We start from the raw sequence: 21,344 nt of genomic DNA, 5'->3' as shown, positions 1-21,344 counted from the left end.
CCGTCTATACCCTATGGTCCTTTTGGAGTCCCCAGCATCCTCTACGGACTAGGAGAAAAGGATTTACCGGTAGGTTTTCAAATCCTATTATCACACTAGTGATAGTATTAGAGATGTTAGTGACTCATGTTATGAAGTCACCTGGTCGCTCTATCGCTGATTGTAATGATTTTTTTTAGAGAGCTGTGTAGAACTCTGAACTGTACTTTTCTTTGTTTGTGTCGGAGACGCTGAGCAAATCTTTATCTGTGTTCACATTTCTACTTAATGTTAGGATCATCTAACAAAAAGTAGTTCTTAAACTACGAGCATTATTTGACTTCACAATGGAGACTTCCCACATGCGCAATTGTGGTTTTCAAAAGCAACACCTGGTACACTAACACCAGTATTGCATCTGCTGGAGACTCAATTCATTACACTGTGAATGAATACGCCACACTGCGACCAGGTGCAGGGAAACATAACGTTATTAGTTTTTCACACTACATGACACACGGAAGATAGATGAGCGTGGCTACATCTGTATGAGTTGTCTATAGTAATAAAATATAGCATGCGCTCTGCGGCAAATGCCACTCTGATTCTTGGCTCAGCCATAACTTACACTTGCTACTTATGCAGAGGTGCAAGCAGTGACATTTGGAGTCTCATTCTAAGTCACATGCAGACATGGCTGTGTCTTTTGCCACAGTCATGTCTTTGTCCTTTGCTAATACAACGTTTGAGTCTTATGCTAATGCTGCAGACGATTTTATTAAGACTGAGACGCCTACTTGCAGTTTCTTGCAGCAGTGCAGTACTGTTTTGTTGCATGTTTAGATGACCATTCAAGCTCTTCGGCAGGTGCCATATGCAGCTTCTCTGTGTGACCACCTGTGTGATTGCTGTGCATCTTTGGAAGCAGCTACTTATGTGACACGCCTACATCTGCTTAGCCACCTCCCTGTTACCTCCTGCAAATACCTAAATTCCATAGACCATGTGTTCGATTCTGTTCTGTGTTTCTGAACGCTAGCAATTAGAATGCTTGCGCAGTGTGACTGCGATGGATATGCAGACTAAAACCGCCAGCCAACTGCGTGCAGCATCGACACTGCATTCTGCTCAGAATCAGGCCCTTGATGTACAACTGACCTAGACCTGGTGAATGGAATAGTGTTGTAGACCTGAATGCAATTGTGGATCTGCCCAACTTACCATCTGCACATAAATATCTTTTTTATGCATGATTGTTTTTGGAGCAAGTGTGCACAAGGAAAAAGATATTCAAAATGCTCCAACATACTACAACATATACTGCATGCGAAAACCAAAATATGTTATTCCGATCAGGGGCGTTTTATGAGAGGAGGGGGCCCGTGTGCAGACACCGGGTGGGCCCCCTCCTCTCCACGGCGCCGTAGGCTCCTGCAATGTGCTGGAGTCTACTGCGCAAGCACAAGTCTCCGGAAACATGGCGCCCGCCATATTCCGGATACTTAATAGCTACTGTGCATGCGCGGCGGCCATTTTGGGGTGGATTTTTGCTGCGACTGCTGTGGCTTCAGCGCCCATCGCAGGACTCCGGAAGGTAAGTTTTAACACAGCATGGGTGCAGTGTGTGTGGTGTCGGCCCCCCTGGACCCAGGGGCCCGTGTGCACCGCACACATTGCACCCATGGTAGAAACGCCAATGATTCAGATATGTTAAATAGTGTCTCTACAACCATATAGAATTTCTGTGTGGTGTGGTGAGAGAAAACGTGTTTTGTGGGGATATTTTCTTCTTTCACAGCCTGTAATATTATGCAGACTGTATATTACTAGTTGATATGAAATACAATTTTTATGACTTTTAAATGTCAAGGTGCCCTGCTGATGAAAGCTGTTTCCTGATGTGGTGTTAGAGAGGATGGGGGATAAAGCGAACACACACTGTGCTTCAGACTAGATCTTAGGCAGTTAGAACAATACTTCAAACAACGAATAAAGCCCTCTATCTGGTTGTGTCTGTATTTTTGTGTACACAATGATCCTTTACTTTCCAGCACTATGAGATAAACTATAGTAATTATGTGATATTGCTGGTGGTATTATGTCTGTGTCGGTAACTACTATGCTCTTGTTTTATCATCCTGTAATACTGGTTTATAGTACACTGCAGTGTTGATTGTAAGAATGCACATTTCATTTTTCATTATTCTGCCCAATGCGCAGTGACTGGTAAATGTTCTAACCTGGTAAATATAAAAGACAATGGACATCTAGGGGTTTATTCACAAAGAGTCGGCTGTGGTGCTGCATTATTGTGATATAGGTACATTAGATTCTAGTGTTATATATGATACAGGTGGAGCAGTCTTTGGTGCTGCATTATCATAATCATACGGGTAGATTAGATTCAAGAGTTGCTATTATACAGGTGGAGCAGACTCTGGTGCTGTATTATTTTAATATTGGTAGATCAAATTCTAGTGTCATATATAACATAGGTGGAGTAGTCTCTGGTGCTGCATTATCGTCCCAGAGGTAGATCAAATTACAGTGTTGTTAAAATGCAGGTGGAGCAGACTATGGGGGCTATCCAATTAGCCAGTTAAAACGGATCTTATCCCCCGATGCTGGGAACTTATCAGGGATTATAAGGCACACGAAGCATAAGCCGCAATAAATGCCGCAAAAATACATCCTGGTTTAACTGAGTAGCGCCATCCTTATGACACAACCATGGACATTCTCCATATACAATTCAGGTTTCATTGGGGGAAACCTAGTGTCATTTGAGGCTTGCTCATACTCCTCGAAGTGCCTGAACAAACCCATCCACACCCACTTTGCATGGGTTGTTAAACCTGACACTTTTGAGTGTGCATGTCAGTATTTTATAAGGGTAATGCTTTTACTAGGTGTGTCTTGCTAGTAAATGCATTGCCCTTTTAAAATTTCGAAGTAAACACGCTCAGAAGTGTTGGGTTTAACAACCCGACTTTTCATAAATAAACTCCCTATGTCCCATTTTAATAGGCTCTGATTTGCTGTTCCTGTTGTGGTTCCGGCGAGACAGCTCCTAGATTTGAAGCAGGTATTCATTTTAAGGAATAATCAACCTAGCAGCTTTCTTGACAGACTCATCCCTGGACAATCAAATCGGACCATTTTACATATTTATTATTATTTATCTATTTATTAACAGTTTCTTATATAGCGCAGCAAATTCCATTGTGCTTTACAATTACGCTTTACATATGGGACCAAGTGTACTACATGCAAATTCTATACATTGTACTAAATGCCAAAGTAGGATAGTGTAGCAGAAACCATGATTCCGTCTAGCCTGATCGATGAACGCAGATCTGACTGCGAACGCAGCGATCTGCGTTCATCTCTGAATATCCCCCTTTGTGTGGTTTTGTATTTTAAGACACCTTTGCTCTCTGATGGTTCAATATACACCAATTTTGTTTCATGCACCAAATTATTAAAAATATTGTATAACATCACCTTCAGGCTATGGGGTGGGGGGGGATCAAGTTATTTTCGCCTCCCCATCCGTGCGCGTCTGATGGCAGCTGTTCAGTTGTATCTGCCGACGGGGGCCCTAGCATGATTTGTGCTTGCAGTCTCCTGAGGTGGTTTTTATTTTTCTACTTGGCATGTTTCAGGTACTCATCTACAGTACTTTATGCACATGGGGCCTGATTCAGATGTGGTCACAATGCAGATTTGTACGCAGTGGAGCACTTATTGGCTGACTGTGCATGTATTGTGATCGCACTGCACATACACCAAATTAGTTTTGTGATGACGCGATTGACTGAAAGGGACCATTTGGGGGAGGTAATGGGGAGTGGAGGCAAAAACGCAGTTTTCTCTAACGTCCTAGTGGATGCTGGGGACTCCGAAAGGACCATGGGGAATAGCGGCTCCGCATGAGACTGGGCACAAAATAAAAGCTTTAGGACTAGCTGGTGTGCACTGGCTCCTCCCCCTATGACCCTCCTCCAAGCCTCAGTTAGGATTTTGTGCCCGAACGAGAAGGGTGCAATCTAGGTGGCTCTCCTGAGCTGCTTAGAGTAAAAGTTTAAATAGGTTTTTTTTTTTTTTTTCAGTGAGACCTGCTGGCAACAGGCTCACTGCATCGAGGGACTAAGGGGAGAAGAAGCGAACTCACCTGCGTGCAGAGTGGATTGGGCTTCTTAGGCTACTGGACATTAGCTCCAGAGGGACGATCACAGGCCCAGCCATGGATGGGTCCCGGAGCCGCGCCGCCGGCCCCCTTACAGAGCCAGAAGAGTGAAGAGGTCCGGAAAATCGGCGGCAGAAGACGTCCTGTCTTCAATAAGGTAGCGCACAGCTGCGGTGCTGTGCGCTACCTTATTGAAGACAGGACGTCTTCTGCCGCCGATTTTCCATTGCTCTCAGCACACTTCACACTCCGGTCACTGAGGGTGCAGGGCGCTGGGGGGGGCGCCCTGGGACGCAATGAAAATACCTTAAATGGCTAAAAATACATCACATATAGCTCCTGGGCTATATGGATGTATTTAACCCCTGCCAGTTTTCCACAAAAAAGCGGGAGAAAGGCCGCCGAAAAAGGGGCGGAGCCTATCTCCTCAGCACACAAGCGCCATTTTTTCCTCACAGCTCCGTTGGAGGAAGGCTCCCTGACTCTCCCCTGCAGTCCTGCACTACAGAAACAGGGTAAAACAAGAGAGGGGGGGGCACTAAATTGGCATATTAATATATACAGCAGCTATATTAGGGAAAAACACTTATATAAGGTTATCCCTATATATATATAGTGCTCTGGTGTGTGCTGGCAAACTCTCCCTCTGTCTCCCCAAAGGGCTAGTGGGGTCCTGTCCTCTGTCAGAGCATTCCCTGTGTGTGTGCTGTGTGTCGGTACGCTGTGTCGACATGTATGAGGAGGAAAATGGTGTGGAGGCGGAGCAATTGCCTGTGTTAGTGATGTCACCCCCTAGGGAGTCGACACCTGACTGGATGGTCTTATGGAAAGAATTACGTGATAGTGTCGGCACTTTACAAAAGACTGTTGACGACATGAGACAGTCGGCAAATCAGTTAATACCTGTACAGGCGTCTCAAACACCGTCAGGGGCTATAAAACGCCCGTTACCTCAGGTCGATACAGACACTGACACGGACACTGACTCCAGTGTCGACGGTGAGGAAACAAACGTATTTTCCAGTAGGGCCACACGTTACATGATCACGGCAATGAAGGAGGTTTTGAACATTTCTGATACTACAAGTACCACAAAAAAGGGTATTATGTGGGGTGTGAAAAAACTACCCGTAGTTTTTCCTGAATCAGATGAATTAAATGAGGTGTGTGATGAAGCGTGGGTTTCCCCCGATAAAAAACTGCTAATTTCTAAAACATTATTGGCATTATACCCTTTCCCGCCAGAGGTTAGGGCGCGTTGGGAAACACCCCCTAGCGTAGATAAGGCGCTCACACGCTTATCAAAACAAGTGGCGTTACCGTCTCCTGATACGGCCGCCCTCAAGGAACCAGCTGATAGGAAGCTGGAAAATATCCTTAAAAGTATATACACACATACTGGTATTATACTGCGACCAGCAATCGCCTCAGCCTGGATGTGCAGTGCTGGGGTGGCTTGGTCGGATTCCCTGACTGAAAATATTGATACCCTGGACAGGGACAATATATTATTGACTATAGAGCATTTAAAGGATGCATTTCTATATATGCGAGATGCACAGAGGGATATTTGCACTCTGGCATCAAGAGTAAGTGCGATGTCCATTTCTGCCAGAAGAGGATTATGGACGCGACAGTGGTCAGGGGATGCGGATTCCAAACGGCATATGGAAGTATTGCCGTATAAAGGGGAGGAGTTATTTGGGGTCGGTCTATCGGACCTGGTGGCCACGGCAACGGCTGGAAAATCCACCTTTTTACCCCAAGTCACCTCGCAGCAGAAAAAGATACCGTCTTTTCAGGCTCAGTCCTTTCGTCCCCATAAGGGCAAGCGGGCAAAAGGCCACTCATATCTGCCCCGGGGCAGAGGAAGGGGAAAAAGACTGCAGCAAACAGCCTCTTCCCACGAACAGAAGCCCTCCCCCGCTTCTGCCAAGTCCTCAGCATGACGCTGGGGCCTTACAAGCGGACTCAGGCACGGTGGGGGCCCGTCTCAAGAATTTCAGCGCGCAGTGGGCTCACTCGCAAGTGGACCCCTGGATCCTGCAGGTAGTATCTCAGGGGTACAAATTGGAATTCGAGACGTCTCCCCCTCGCCGGTTCCTGAAGTCTGCTTTACCAACGTCTCCCCCGTCAGGGAGGCGGTATTGGAAGCCATTCACAAGCTGTATTCCCAGCAGGTGATAATCAAGGTACCCCTCCTACAACAGGGAAAGGGGTATTATTCCACGCTGTTTGTGGTACCGAAGCCGGACGGCTCGGTGAGACCCATTTTAAATCTGAAATCCTTGAACACTTACATAAAAAGGTTCAAGTTCAAGATGGAGTCACTCAGAGCAGTGATAGCGAACCTGGAAGAAGGGGACTATATGGTGTCTCTGGACATCAAGGATGCTTACCTCCATGTCCCAATTTGCCCTTCTCACCAAGGGTACCTCAGGTTTGTGGTACAGAACTGTCACTATCAGTTTCAGACGCTGCCGTTTGGATTGTCCACGGCACCCCGGATCTTTACCAAGGTAATGGCCGAAATGATGATTCTTCTTCGAAGAAAAGGCGTCTTAATTATCCCTTACTTGGACGATCTCCTGATAAGGGCAAGGTCCAGAGAACAGTTAGAGGTCGGAGTAGCACTATCTCAAGTAGTACTACGACAGCACGGATGGATTCTAAATATTCCAAAATCGCAGCTGATTCCGACGACACGTCTGCTGTTCCTAGGGATGATTCTGGACACAGTACAGAAAAAGGTGTTTCTCCCGGAGGAGAAAGCCAAGGAGTTATCCGACCTAGTCAGGAACCTCCTAAGACCAGGCCAAGTGTCAGTACATCAATGCACAAGGGTCCTGGGAAAGATGGTGGCTTCTTACGAAGCGATTCCATTCGGCAGATTCCACGCAAGAACTTTTCAGTGGGATCTGCTGGACAAATGGTCCGGATCGCATCTTCAAATGCATCAGCGGATAACCCTGTCTCCAAGGACAAGGGTGTCTCTCCTGTGGTGGTTACAGAGTGCTCATCTCCTAGAGGGCCGCAGATTCGGCATTCAGGATTGGGTCCTGGTGACCACGGATGCCAGCCTGAGAGGCTGGGGAGCAGTCACACAGGGAAGAAATTTCCAGGGCTTGTGGTCAAGCATGGAAACGTCACTTCACATAAATATCCTGGAACTAAGGGCCATTTACAATGCCCTAAGTCAGGCAAGACCTCTGCTTCAGGGTCAGCCGGTGTTGATCCAGTCGGACAACATCACGGCAGTCGCCCACGTAAACAGACAGGTCGGCACAAGAAGCAGGAGGGCAATGATGGAAGTGGCAAGGATTCTTCGCTGGGCGGAGAATCATGTGATAGCACTGTCAGCAGTGTTCATTCCGGGAGTGGACAACTGGGAAGCAGACTTCCTCAGCAGACACGATCTTCACCCGGGGGAGTGGGGACTTCACCCAGAAGTCTTCCACATGATTGTGAACCGTTGGGAAAAACCAAAGGTGGACATGATGGCGTCCCGCCTCAACAAAAAACTGGACAGATATTGCGCCAGGTCAAGGGACCCTCAGGCAATAGCTGTGGACGCTCTGGTAACACCGTGGGTGTACCAGTCAGTGTATGTGTTCCCTCCTCTTCCTCTCATACCAAAAGTACTGAGAATCATAAGAAGGAGAGGAGTAAAGACTATACTCGTGGCTCCGGATTGGCCAAGAAGGACTTGGTACCCGGAAATTCAAGAGATGCTCACGGAAGACCCGTGGCCTCTACCTCTAAGAGGGGACCTGCTCCAGCAGGGACCATGTCTGTTCCAAGACTTACCACGGCTGCGTTTGACGGCATGGCGGTTGAACGCCGGATCCTGAAGGAAAAAGGCATTCCGGATGAAGTCATCCCTACCCTGATCAAAGCCAGGAAGGATGTAACCATACAACATTATCACCGTATTTGGCGAAAATATGTTGCGTGGTGCGAGGCCAGGAAGGCCCCTACAGAGGAATTTCAACTGGGTCGTTTCCTGCATTTCCTGCAAACAGGACTGTCTATGGGCCTCAAATTAGGGTCCATTAAGGTTCAAATTTCGGCCCTGTCAATATTCTTCCAAAAAGAACTGGCTTCTGTTCCTGAAGTTCAGACGTTTGTCAAGGGAGTACTGCATATACAGCCTCCTTTTGTGCCTCCAGTGGCACCTTGGGATCTCAATGTAGTTTTGGGATTCCTAAAATCACATTGGTTTGAACCACTCACCACTGTGGACTTAAAATATCTCACATGGAAAGTGGTAATGCTGTTAGCCCTGGCTTCAGCCAGGCGTGTCTCAGAATTGGCGGCTTTATCCTATAAAAGCCCTTACCTAATTTTTCATACGGACAGGGCAGAATTGAGGACTCGTCCTCAATTTCTCCCTAAGGTGGTTTCAGCATTTCACTTAAACCAGCCTATTGTGGTGCCTGCGGCTACTAGGGACTTGGAGGATTCCAAGTTGCTGGACGTAGTCAGGGCCCTGAAAATATATGTTTCCAGGACGGCTGGAGTCAGGAAATCTGATTCGCTGTTTATCCTGTATGCACCCAACAAGCTGGGTGCTCCTGCTTCTAAGCAGACGATTGCTCGTTGGATTTGTAGTACAATTCAGCTTGCACATTCTGTGGCAGGCCTGCCACAGCCAAAATCTGTAAAAGCCCATTCCACACGGAAAGTGGGCTCATCTTGGGCGGCTGCCCGAGGGGTCTCGGCTTTACAACTTTGCCGAGCAGCTACTTGGTCAGGGGCAAACACGTTTGCTAAATTCTACAAATTTGATACCCTGGCTGAGGAGGACCTGGAGTTCTCTCATTCGGTGCTGCAGAGTCATCCGCACTCTCCCGCCCGTTTGGGAGCTTTGGTATAATCCCCATGGTCCTTTCAGAGTCCCCAGCATCCACTAGGACGTTAGAGAAAATAAGAATTTACTTACCGATAATTCTATTTCTCATAGTCCGTAGTGGATGCTGGGCGCCCATCCCATGTGCGGATTGTCTGCATTACTTGTACATAGTTATTGTTACAAAAATCGGGTTATTGTTGTTGTGAGCCATCTTTTCAGAGGCTCCTTCTGTTATCATGCTGTTAACTGGGTTCAGATCACAAGTTGTACGGTGTGATTGGTGTGGCTGGTATGAGTCTTACCCGGGATTCAAAATCCTTCCTTATTGTGTACGCTCGTCCGGGCACAGTATCCTAACTGAGGCTTGGAGGAGGGTCATAGGGGGAGGAGCCAGTGCACACCAGCTAGTCCTAAAGCTTTTACTTTGTGCCCAGTCTCCTGCGGAGCCGCTATTCCCCATGGTCCTTTCGGAGTCCCCAGCATCCACTACGGACTATGAGAAATAGAATTATCGGTAAGTAAATTCTTATTTTTCGGACGTGTCTGTGTCCGACTGCAATCTTGGGCACAGAAAATATGGCACCAGCATCACAGCTTCAGTGCCCATTCTGCGACACTGTAGACACACTCCAGGACTCAATGTTGCTTTGTTGGCTCACAGTTCTGTAGTTTCTAAAATCACTGATGTGTGGGCAATGTGGGCAATAGCGATCGCATCTGAATTAGGCCCATGATGCTAATAATGAAATGTCAACTGAAAGTCTAACATACAACCTCATAGATGCACCACCTATTTTATTTATTTTTTGTATTATTCTACTAAAATACAGGTTGAGTATCCCTTATCCAAAATGCTTGGGACCAGAAGTATTTTGGATATTGGATTTTTCCGTATTTTGGAATAATTGCATACCATAATGAGATATCATGGTGATGGGACCTAAGTTTAAGCACACAATTCATTTATGTTTCATATACACCTTATACACACAGCCTGAAGGTAATTTAATACAATATTTTTAATAACTTTGTGTATAAAACAAAGTTTGTGTACATTGAGCCATCAGAAAACAAAGGTTTCACTATCTCACTCACACAAATAATTCCGTATTTCGGAATATTTGGATATGGGATACTCAACCTGTACTACTTTGTTTGTCCTTATTTATGTCTAAAATGAAGCATGTATCCCCTGGGGACATTACATGTAATTTTAAATACACTGAAGTGTGCCTAGAAATGAGTACAACTGTAAGATGCAAAATATGTTTCTTTCAAAGTATGGGATGAAACCTTATCATCACAGCGCGACCTTGATGCATGCGTGATTGGGCAATAATCGCTCAAGTCTGTAAATATCGGCATTGCGTATAAGTCTTAATTAGATCCCATGTCCAACCAAGCAGAATCTCATGTTGGTGCAACAATAGGCACTTAACACCACCCTAACCCACCAAGCTGCCACAAACACTGTGATATCGGTCAGATGCAGTTGTGTAAAAATAGATGCATTCATTCACAAAGAGTATATTCGTTTTGTGGTTTTGTTCTTTAGTGGTTCCTAAATGATCATTGATCATCGTAAAGGAATATAGAAAAAGATTGTATATACACTAGATGGTGCTGTTGCTCAATGTTTTGTTCACTTGTTTGCCTTCAATTGTGATGCTTTGTCAGTGCCTTCCAGAAAATGTCTTTGTGTAGAAAAAGGAAAAGCTATGAATCGTGCAGTTTTTTATTACCGTTTTAGATGATAGTTTATACATGCATTATACAATGCATGTTTTATTAAAGAGTGTCGTGGTTGATATAAAATTTAAGGATACTAATATATTTCAGAACAACAAATTATAGATAACTAGCAGAATATATTTATGTGATTGCTTCTATGAAAAAACACAATGATATTGTAGCATTTTTATACATTTGTGTACAGTAAAAAAGTGTGTCTCTGTCAGATGATATGCGTAATTTGCCTGATTTTCTTTTGCAGGTTCCAGGGTTCTGATATTCAGTCAGATGACCCGGCTGCTTGACATCCTGGAAGATTACTGCATGTGGCGTGGCTATGGATATTGCCGCCTAGATGGACAGACACCACATGAAGAAAGAGAGGTAAAATCACATTCCTTTCATCTGCAGGCACACAGAGCAGACTAAAAGGAATTTACAGTTCTGTATCTCTCCCACAGAGTACTTTGTAGGTTGTGATGCTTAATGGACCGGTTTATTAAGCAAAGGCTGAGGTGTTCCTGGTAAAATCTCAAAGCTAAAGAGACTAATGCTGCCTATACACCTAAAGATTTATTGTCAGATTTGGACGATTGGAATGAAAAACCTGGTATTGGATGAGCGCAAATGACAGTTGTCCATTTGCTCCTAAATGCTGTAAAACTGACAAAAACGGACATGGATTTAACCAATTTGTCTGACCATTTTTGTCTGTTTTCCAGTGTTTGGGAACAAATGGTCAATTGTCATTTGTGCTCATCCATTACTAGGTTTTTCATTCCAATCGTCCAAATCTGATAATAAATCTGTAGATGTATGGGCAGCATTAGTCTTCAGATCTTACAAATAAATTTAAAACATATTTGTAGAGGATAAGTTATACACGGGCGAGTCACATTATTATGACCACCAGCTAATAGCCAGAGTAACCGATTCGGAGCTCCATACGCAGCAGGGTTCTGCCCTCACGCACCTTCGTAGCTGACGTTCACCTCTTACATCAATGGCACGTGGTCTCCGCAGTTTCCACGGCGGTTATTCGCAATGGTGCCATTTGTCCAGTCATGATACATCTTCACCACAACAGCACTTGAACAGTTCGTAAACTGCGCTGTTTCAGAAATACTGCCGCCCTTTTCCTGAAAGCCGATAATCATGCCTTTTTGCAACTCGGATAAATCGCCCCTTTTACCCATCACAGCAATGAGTGATATGTGTGCAGACGGCCTATCGCACACCTTATATACCCACAAAGCTAGCACATGACACGTGACATAGTTCATGGGCTACGCGTTGCCGATGTCAAGTATAGGAGGTGCTCACAGTAATGTGACTCGAACGTGTAAATATATATATAGAGAGAGAGAGAGAGAGTGAGCAGCCATCACATAACACTGTTCAGTATCTAAGACATAGAGTTGCTGGCATCGGGTAGCAGCTGTTATTTGTTACGGCACACAGTACACTTGCCTTCTGCAAAGTTAATTTTGTAGTTTTTCTTGTCAAGGATGATGACGGTTAAGTTAGTTCCACGGTCTGGTACAAATAAGACTTTCTAAATATTTGTCACTACAGTTTTGCCATTGATTTTTGGTTTCACTGGAATTGTCCTGACTATAGATGGTGTGAGGACTTTGCCCCTGATTCCTCTGATTGTGATGGGTTCACATTCAGTTATTGAGTTCAAACATTTATCATTTTAACTAAAATTTCCAGTGGTCCCAGAGTACATATAATAGCAGTCTCTCCTATGACTATCTGCTACTGTATGTTCAAAGCTGACTCACTTTAATTAAAACACTTCTTCTGCATACCACTTTAGTCTTGTAGTCTGCAATCTGAAGCTTTGTGCCCTACTTTGTGGCAAATAAAGCATTTGTACTTTGGTCTATTAAACATAGTGTCCTTAGTATGTAAGGCAGGGTATCCGGTCTTTAGGTCGACACTCATTAGGTCGACCACTATTGATTGACATGGTCATTAGGTCGTCATGGTCAATAGGTCGACATGGTAAAGATCGACATGAGTTTTGCACTTTTGTTTTTTTAAACTTTTTCATACAGTACATTACAATCCATGTGGACTACAAACGGGAATAGTAAGCATGGTGAGCAAAGAAAGCCATGCGAGGGGTATACGGTGCACTAATTGGGGTTCCCAGTCACTTTACAAAGAAAACGGCACCCAAAAATAGAAAATAACTATGTTAACATTTTCCATGTCGACATAATGGCTGTGTCGACCTATTACAGGTGTCGACCTAGTCATTGTCGACCCTATGATCCACACCTATAAGGCAGATATTCCAGCAATATTGCCCACATGTATGCGTTTCTGGAATTGTAGCAGCTTTGTCCTTATGATATCAGTATTTGATTCCAGTGCAACTACCAGAAATTCAAACTCTGGGGTCTGGTTTTGCAACATAGACATAGTGACCTCTTCATCATCTACCTTGACTCCAACAGACACCAATTGCTGTGTGATGGACAGCATAAAATCAATGTATTCATTCATGTCCTCACATTAGATCAAAACAAACACAAAGGGAGGTATCCTTATTAGCCACAATAAATTACCGTGGCTAATTACTTTGCCTGGGGCTATCCAGTTATTCCCGGCACTTATAGGGGATTTTGTTATGCCTCCCATTTTATTAGTGACTGAGAGCCACTGTATCACATATACTGTTATGGGGACTCCAGGTCTTCTTCTGACAGCTGCCAGAGGACCAGACAACACACCTGCTGAAGAACATATGCATACCTCCCAACCAGGGGAGTCAGAACATTTATAGGTTGGGGGGGGGCAAGATAGATCCTCATTTTGGCGCCCCTGGGGGTGGAGGCGATACCATGAGGATGAAAAGGAGGCAGCACCACGATGGGCAGGAGGCCGCACCATGTAGATGGAGGCAGGGTGTCCCACTGACGGAGGTGCTGCGATGGGAAAAGGAGGAGCCTGGGACTGCAGCATTGCGCTGGCAAGCACCATTGTGTAGGTGAGGCTGGCCCCCGGGAGCAGACAGGGACGGCAACAGAAACATTGGGTCCCAGTACACAGATATCTATTGCCCCCCTTCCCCACCTCGACCCCATACATCCCCATCCACTGCCACTACAATTCCCCTTAGGGTAGCAGGAGAGACAGGGGAATGAGAGAAAAACAAAGAGCGTGTCGGCGAGAGAGAGAGAGAGAGGAGAAAGAGACAGAGTGTCAGGGAGAGAGGTGCAAGAGAAGAGAGAGTGTTAGGGAGAGCGAGCATACGCGCACGCAGGGGGGATCTGAGTACCTAAAACCCCCCTGGCCACCGATCATGACATGTAGGGCCGGGGGACTCCTCTCAGGCTGATCTCCCATGGTGGAGCTTGCGAGGTGAGAGCCTGGCGCATGGTAGTGGTGCAGTCTTCCGCATCTTCCTTCCTTGCCACAGCACTGACTTCAGATCAGCAAGGTGATGTGTCCATGGCAAGGGCGGGTGGGCGCTGGTATTTAATAATGAATTCAGCTCTCCTTGATCAGCATGAGTGCAGGGACCGTGGCGGGGGGGATAGTGAGGAATGATCATGGTGCCAGCCTGTGTACTGTCTATGTGGTGGGGTGGTGGTTGTGGTGCCTGTGTGCTGTCAGTCCCTGGAGGGGAGGAAGGGGGTCTTGCTGCCGGTCTATGGAGGCCATATTATTATTATTTTTACATATATATTTCTCTGACGTCCTAGTGGATGCTGGGGACTCCGTAAGGACCATGGGGAATAGCGGCTCCGCAGGAGACTGGGCACAAAAGTAAAGCTTTAGAACTACCTGGTGTGCACTGGCTCCTCCCCCTATGACCCTCCTCCAAGCCTCAGTTAGATCTCTGTGCCCGAACGAGAAGGGTGCACACTAGGTGGCTCTCATGAGCTGCTTAGTGAAAAGTTTAGTTTTAGGTTTTTTATGTTCAGTGAGACCTGCTGGCAACAGGCTCACTGCATCGAGGGACTAAGGGGAGAAGAAGCGAACTCACCTGCGTGCAGAGTGGATTGGGCTTCTTAGGCTACTGGACATTAGCTCCAGAGGGACCGATCACAGGCCCAGCCATGGATAGGTCCCAGAGCCGCGCCGCCGGCCCCCTACAGAGCCAGAAGACAGAAGAGGTCCGGAAAATCGGCGGCAGAAGACGTCCTGTCTTCAACAAGGTAGCGCACAGCACTACAGCTGTGCGCCATTGCTCTCAGCACACTTCACACTCCGGTCACTGAGGGTGCAGGGCGCTGGGGGGGGGTGCCCTGAGACGCAATAAAAACACCTTGGATGGCAAAAAATGCATCACATATAGCTCCTGGGCTATATGGATGAATTTAACCCCTGCCAGAATACACAGAAAAACGGGAGATAAGGCCGCCGAGAAGGGGGCGGAGCCTATCTCCTCAGCACACTGGCGCCATTTTCCCTCACAGCTCCGTTGGAGGGAAGCTCCCTGGCTCTCCCCTGCAGTCACTACACTACAGAAAGGGTTAAAAAAGAGAGGGGGGCACTAATTACGCGCAGTATTAAAATACAGCAGCTATAAGGGGAAAAACACTTATATAAGGTTATCCCTGTATATATATATAGCGCTCTGGTGTGTGCTGGCAAACTCTCCCTCTGTCTCCCCAAAGGGCTAGTGGGGTCCTGTCCTCTATCAGAGCATTCCCTGGAGACGGAGCAGATTGCCTGTAATAGTGATGTCACCCCCTAGGGGGTCGACACCTGAGTGGATGAACTGTTGGAAGGAATTACGTGACAGTGTCAGCTCTGTATAAAAGACAGTGGTTGACATGAGACAGCCGGCTACTCAGCTTGTGCCTGTCCAGACGTCTCATAGGCCGTCAGGGGCTCTAAAGCGCCCGTTACCTCAGATGGCAGATATAGACGCCGACACGGTTACTGACTCCAGTGTCGACGGTGAAGAGACAAATGTGACTTCCAGTAGGGCCACACGTTACATGATTGAGGCAATGAAAAATGTTTTACACATTTCTGATAATACGAGTACCACCAAAAAGGGGTATTATGTTCGGTGAGGAAAAACTACCTGTAGTTTTCCTGAATCTGAGAAATTAAATGAGGTGTGTGATGATGCGTGGGTTTCCCCTGATAACAACTGATAATTTCTAAAATGTTATTGGCATTATATCCTTTCCCGCCAGAGGTTAGGGTGAGTTGGGAAACACCCCCTAGGGTGGATAAAGCGCTCACACGCTTGTAAGAACAAGGGCTCTACCCTCTCCTGAGATGGCCGCCCTTAAGGATCCTGCTGATAGAAAGCAGGAGGGTATCCTAAAATGTATTTACACACATACTGGTGTTATACTGCGACCAGCAATCGCCTCAGCCTGGATGTGCAGTGCTGGGTTGGCGTGGTCGGATTCCCTGACTGAAAATATTGATACCCTAGATAGGGACAGTATATTATTGCCTATAGAGCATTTAAAAGATGCATTTCTATATATGCGTGATGCACAGCGGAATATTTGCCGACTGGCATCAAGTCTAAGTGCGTTGTCCATTTCTGCCAGTAGAGGGTTATGGACACGACAGTGGTCAGGTGATGCGGATTCCAAACGGCATTTGGAAGTATTGCCTTATTAAGGGGAGGAGTTATTTGGGGTCGGTCTTTCAGACCTGGTGGCCACGGCAACAGCTGGGAAATCCACGTTTGTACCCCAGGTCGCCTCTCAACATAAGAAGACGCCGTATTATCAGGCGCAGTCCTTTCGTGGGCAAGCGGGCAAAAGGTTCCTCATTTCTGCCCCGTGACAGAGGGAGAGGAAAAAGGCTGCAGAAATCAGCCAGTTCCCAGGAACAGAAGCCCTCTCCCGCCTCTGCCAAGCCCTCAGTATGACGCTGGGGCTTTACAAGCAGAATCAGGCACGGTGGGGGCCCGTCTCAATGAATTTCAGCGCGCAGTGGGCTCACTCGCAATTAGACCCCTGGATCCTTCAGGTGATATCTCAGGGGTACAAATTGGAATTCGAGACGTCTCCCCCTCGCCGTTTCCTAAAGTCGGCTTTACCGATGTCTCCCTCTGACAGGGAGGCAGTTTTGGAAGCCATTCACAAGCTGTATTCCCAGCAGGTGATAATCAAGGTACCCCTCCTGCAACAGGGAACGGGGTATTATTCCACACTGTTGTGGTACCGAAGCCGGACGGCTCGGTGAGACCGATTCTAAATCTAAAATCTTGAACACTTACATACGGAGGTTCAAATTCAAGATTGAGTCACTCAGAGCAGTGATTGCGAACCTGGAAGAAGGGGACTACATGATGTCTCGGGACATCAAGGATGCTTACCTTCATGTCCCAATTTACCCTTCTCACCAAAGGTACCTCAGGTTTGTGGTACAGAACTGTCACTATCAGTTTCAGACGCTGCCGTATGGATGGTCCACGGCACCCCGGGTCTTTACCAAGGTAATGGCCGAAATGATGATACTCCTTCGAAGGAAGGGAATTTTAGTTATCCCTTACTTGGACGATTCCCTGATAAGGGTAAGATCCAGGGAACAGTTGGAGGTCGGTGTAGCACTATCTCTGGTAGTGTTGCGGCAGCACGATTGGATTCTCAATATTCCAAAATCGCAGCTGATTCCGACGACTCGTCTTCTGTTCCTAGGGATGATCCTGGACACAGTCCAGAAAAAGGTGTTTCTCCCGGAGGAGAAAGTCAGGGAGTTATCCGAGCTAGTCGGGAACCTCCTATAACCGAGCCAAGTCTCAGTACATCAATGAAAGGGTTCTGGGAAAAATGGTGGCTTCCTACGAAGCAATCCCATTCGGCAGATTCCACACAAGAACTTTCCAGTGGGACCTGCTGGACAAATGGTCCGGGTCGCATCTTCAGATGCATCAGCGGATAACCCTGTCACCAAACACAAGGGTGTCTCTCCTGTGGTGGTTGCAGAGTGCTCATCTTCTAGAGGGCCGCAGATTCGACATTCAGGACTGGGTCCTGGTGACCACGGATGCCAGCCTGCGAGGCTGGGGAGCAGTCACACAGGGAAGGAATTTCCAGAGCTTATGGTCAAGCCTGGAGACATCACTTCACATAAATATCCTGAAGCTAAGGGCCATTTACAATGCTTTAAGCTCAGCAAGACCTCTGCTTCAAGGTCACCCGGAGTTGATCCATTCAGACAACATCACGGCAGTCACCCACGTAAACAGACAGGGTGACACAAGAAGCAGGAGGGCAAGGCAGAAGCTGCAAGGATTCTTCGCTGGGCGGAAAATCATGTGATAGCACTGTCAGCAGTATTCATTCCGGGAGTGGACAACTGGGAAGCAGACTTCCTCAGCAGACACGACCTCCACCCGGGAGAGTGGGGACTTCACCCAGAAGTCTTCCACATGTTTATAAAACTCGACAAGTATTGCGCCAGGTCAAGGGACCCTCAGGCAATAGCTGTAGACGCTCTGGTAACACAGTGGGTGTACCAGTCAGTGTATGTGTTTCCTCCTCTGCCTCTCATACCCAAGGTACTGAGAATTATAAGATGGAGAGGAGTAAGCACTATATTCGTGGCTCCGGATTGGCCAAGAAGGACTTGGTAACCGGAACTTCAAGAGATGCTCACGGAGGATCCGTGGCCTCTACCTCTAAGAAGGGACCTGCTCCAGCAAGGACCCTGTCTGTTCCAAGACTTACCGCGGCTGCGTTTGACGGCATGGCGGTTGAACGCCGGATCCTGAAGGAGAAAGGCATTCCGGATGAAGTCATTCCTATCCTGATCAAAGCCAGGAAAGATATAACCGCAAAACATTATCACCGCATTTGGCGAAAATATGTTCCGTGGTGCGAGGCCAGTAAGGCCCCGACGGAGGAATTTTCAACTAGGTCGATTCCTACATTTCCTGCAAACAGGAGTGTCCATGGGCCTGAAATGGGGGTCCATTAAGGTTCAAATTTCGGCCCTGTCAATTTTCTTCCAAAAAGAACTAGCTTCAGTCCCTGAAGTTCAGACGTTTGTGAAAGGGGTACTGTATATACAGCCTCCTTTTGTGCCTCCAGTGGCACCTTGGGATCTAAATGTAGTTTTTGGGTTCCAAAAGTCACATTGGTTTGAACCACTTAAATATGTGGAGTTAAAATATCTCACATGGAAAGTGGTCATGCTGTTGGCCCTGGCCTGGGCCAGGTGCGTGTCAGAATTGGCGGCTTTATCCTGTAAAAGCCCTCATCTGATTTTCCATTCGGACAGGGCGGAATTGAGGACTTGTCCTCAGTTTCTACCTAAGGTGGTTTTCAGCGTTTCACCTGAATCAACCTATTGTGGTGCCTGCGGCTACTAGGGACTTGGAGGACTCCAAGTTGCTAGACGTTGTCAGGGCCCTGGAAATATAGGTTTCCAGGACGGCTGGAGTCAGAAAATCTGACTCGTTGTTTATTCTGTATGCACCCAACAAGCTGGGTGCTCCTGCTTCTAAGCAGACTATTGCTCGTTGGATTTGTAGTACAATTCAGCTTGCACATTCTGTGGCAGGCCTGCCGCAGCCAAAATCTGTAAAAGCCCATTCCACAAGGAAGGTGGGCTCATCTTGGGCGGCTGCCCGAGGGGTCTCGGCTTTACAACTTTGCCGAGCAGCTACTTGGTCAGGAGCAAATACGTTGTAAAATTCTACAAATTTGATACCCTGGCTGAGGAGGACCTGGAGTTCTCTCATTTGGTGCTGCAGAGTCATCCGCACTCTCCCGCCCGTTTGGGAGCTTTGGTATAATCCCCATGGTCCTTACGGAGTCCCCAGCATCCACTAGGATGTCAGAGAAAATAAGAATTTACTTAACGATAATTCTATTTCTCGTAGTCCGTAGTGGATGCTGGGCGCCCATCCCAAGTGCGGATTGTCTGCAATACTGGTACATAGTTATTGTTACCAAAAAATCGGGTTATTGCTGTAGTGAGCCTTCTTTTCTAGAGGCTCCTCTGTTATCATGCTGTTAACTGGGTTTAGATCACAAGTTATATGGTGTGATTGGTGTGGCTGGTATGAGTCTTACCCGGGATTCAAAATCCTTCCTTATTGTGTACGCTCGTCCGGGCACAGTATCCTAACTGAGGCTTGGAGGAGGGTCATAGGGGGAGGAGCCAGTGCACACCAGGTAGTTCTAAAGCTTTACTTTTGTGCCCAGTCTCCTGCGGAGCCGCTATTCCCCATGGTCCTTACGGAGTCCCCAGCATCCACTACGGACTACGAGAAATAGAATTATCGGTAAGTAAATTCTTATTTTTATATATATATATATATATATATATATACATCCACCAGATCCGGCACTCCTATTGTCCCAGTGTAGAAACTTGCCAGGTGCCCTCCGTGACGGCCGTGTTGCAACGGCCCACAATATCCACACACCACTCAGCGGCACTCCGGACAAATAAATGAAGACTACAAAGTCATCTTGGATTAAATCGACGTTTCAGTGCTCGGCGGCACTTTTATCAAGATTATCAGACAGCATAAGAAACCATTGTGTATACACCATATATATAGCATCAGTGAAACCACACATTGCACGTCAGGTCCCACCCCACTACCAATCAATGTGGTGTCGGGCGTGGCGTGCAGGCAGCTGAATCAAGTTCACAATTACAAGAAATGCACATTATAAACATCACAGTGATCAAAAATGTATAAATCACAGAACTCACACATACATGTGAAAAAACATCTAGATAAAAAAGGTGAAAAAATGACCATATTAAAAACCAACAACAAGCACTAGACTTTTTAGAACAAGTATTTCCTCATGTAGCTATATACAAAAGTAGCTACATATCCAACAGAACGGAATGCCTGTGCTAATAAACACTCCATAGTCTAAGATAATTCCTTACCTGGAGATAGCTTATAAAGTAACATGCTGTGTGTCCATCTATACTAATGTATTAAAGATGCAACAATCTTATTATCACAAGAAACAGTGTAACCCTAGTGATTCATTTAACCCTCGAGGGGAAAGTGTACCAAGCCTTTCAATCCACTGTGTCTCCCGCTGTAAGAGCAGTTTTTTTCTATCACCTCCTCTGTTAAGGACAGGAATATGATCGATCATTCTATATTTAATTGCTGTTAAGCTATGTTTAGCAGTAGCATAGTGGCGAGCTAAAGGCTGATCACTAGTGCCTTTAAGAATTGCGGCTTTAATCGCCGATCTATGAAGTGCCATTCTCTCTTTAAATTGGCGCTCCGTTTTCCCCACATATTGTAAAGAGCAAGGGCAAGTGATCACATAAATCACATATTGGCTTGAACAGGTAAGGTGGTGTCTAATGAAAAACTTTTTTCCAGAATAGGGATGATTGAATACAGCACCTGTTTGTAAAAAGCCACACGTCGTGCAGTTCGGGCAACGAAAACAGCCATGTTTAGGGGATCCCCAAAAGGTTGTGCCCCGTACTGTATCACCTCCCATACCTGTAATATCCGTCCGAACCAGAAAGTTTTTAAGATTCTTGCCCCTGCGATAACAAGGCATTAATGAAGAATCAGACAGATTTAAATCCCTGTCAGTCTGGACAAGAGGCCAAAGTTTCTTGGCAGTTTTAGTCACAAAAGGACTTAAATGAGTATAT

At 46.4% G+C, this 21,344-nt stretch overlaps 1 protein-coding gene across 3 annotated transcripts in view; it reads left to right on the top strand.

Annotated features, from left to right (window-relative positions):
- The window catches only part of SMARCA1 (SWI/SNF related, matrix associated, actin dependent regulator of chromatin, subfamily a, member 1), a 504,496-nt gene that overhangs the window by 268,135 nt on the left and 215,017 nt on the right, over positions 1-21,344 (top strand). For all 3 annotated transcript variants that reach the window (XM_063937258.1, XM_063937260.1, XM_063937259.1), the window contains one exon: positions 11,014-11,135. In XM_063937258.1, coding sequence (XP_063793328.1) covers positions 11,014-11,135 — 122 coding nt within the window. The remainder of the gene's footprint in view (positions 1-11,013; positions 11,136-21,344) is intronic.

The sequence above is a fragment of the Pseudophryne corroboree genome, chromosome 8 (genome assembly GCF_028390025.1).
Source record: "Pseudophryne corroboree isolate aPseCor3 chromosome 8, aPseCor3.hap2, whole genome shotgun sequence".
In the NCBI taxonomy this organism is placed as follows: Eukaryota; Metazoa; Chordata; class Amphibia; order Anura; family Myobatrachidae; genus Pseudophryne; species Pseudophryne corroboree.
This window is presented reverse-complemented; position numbering and strand designations above follow the sequence as displayed.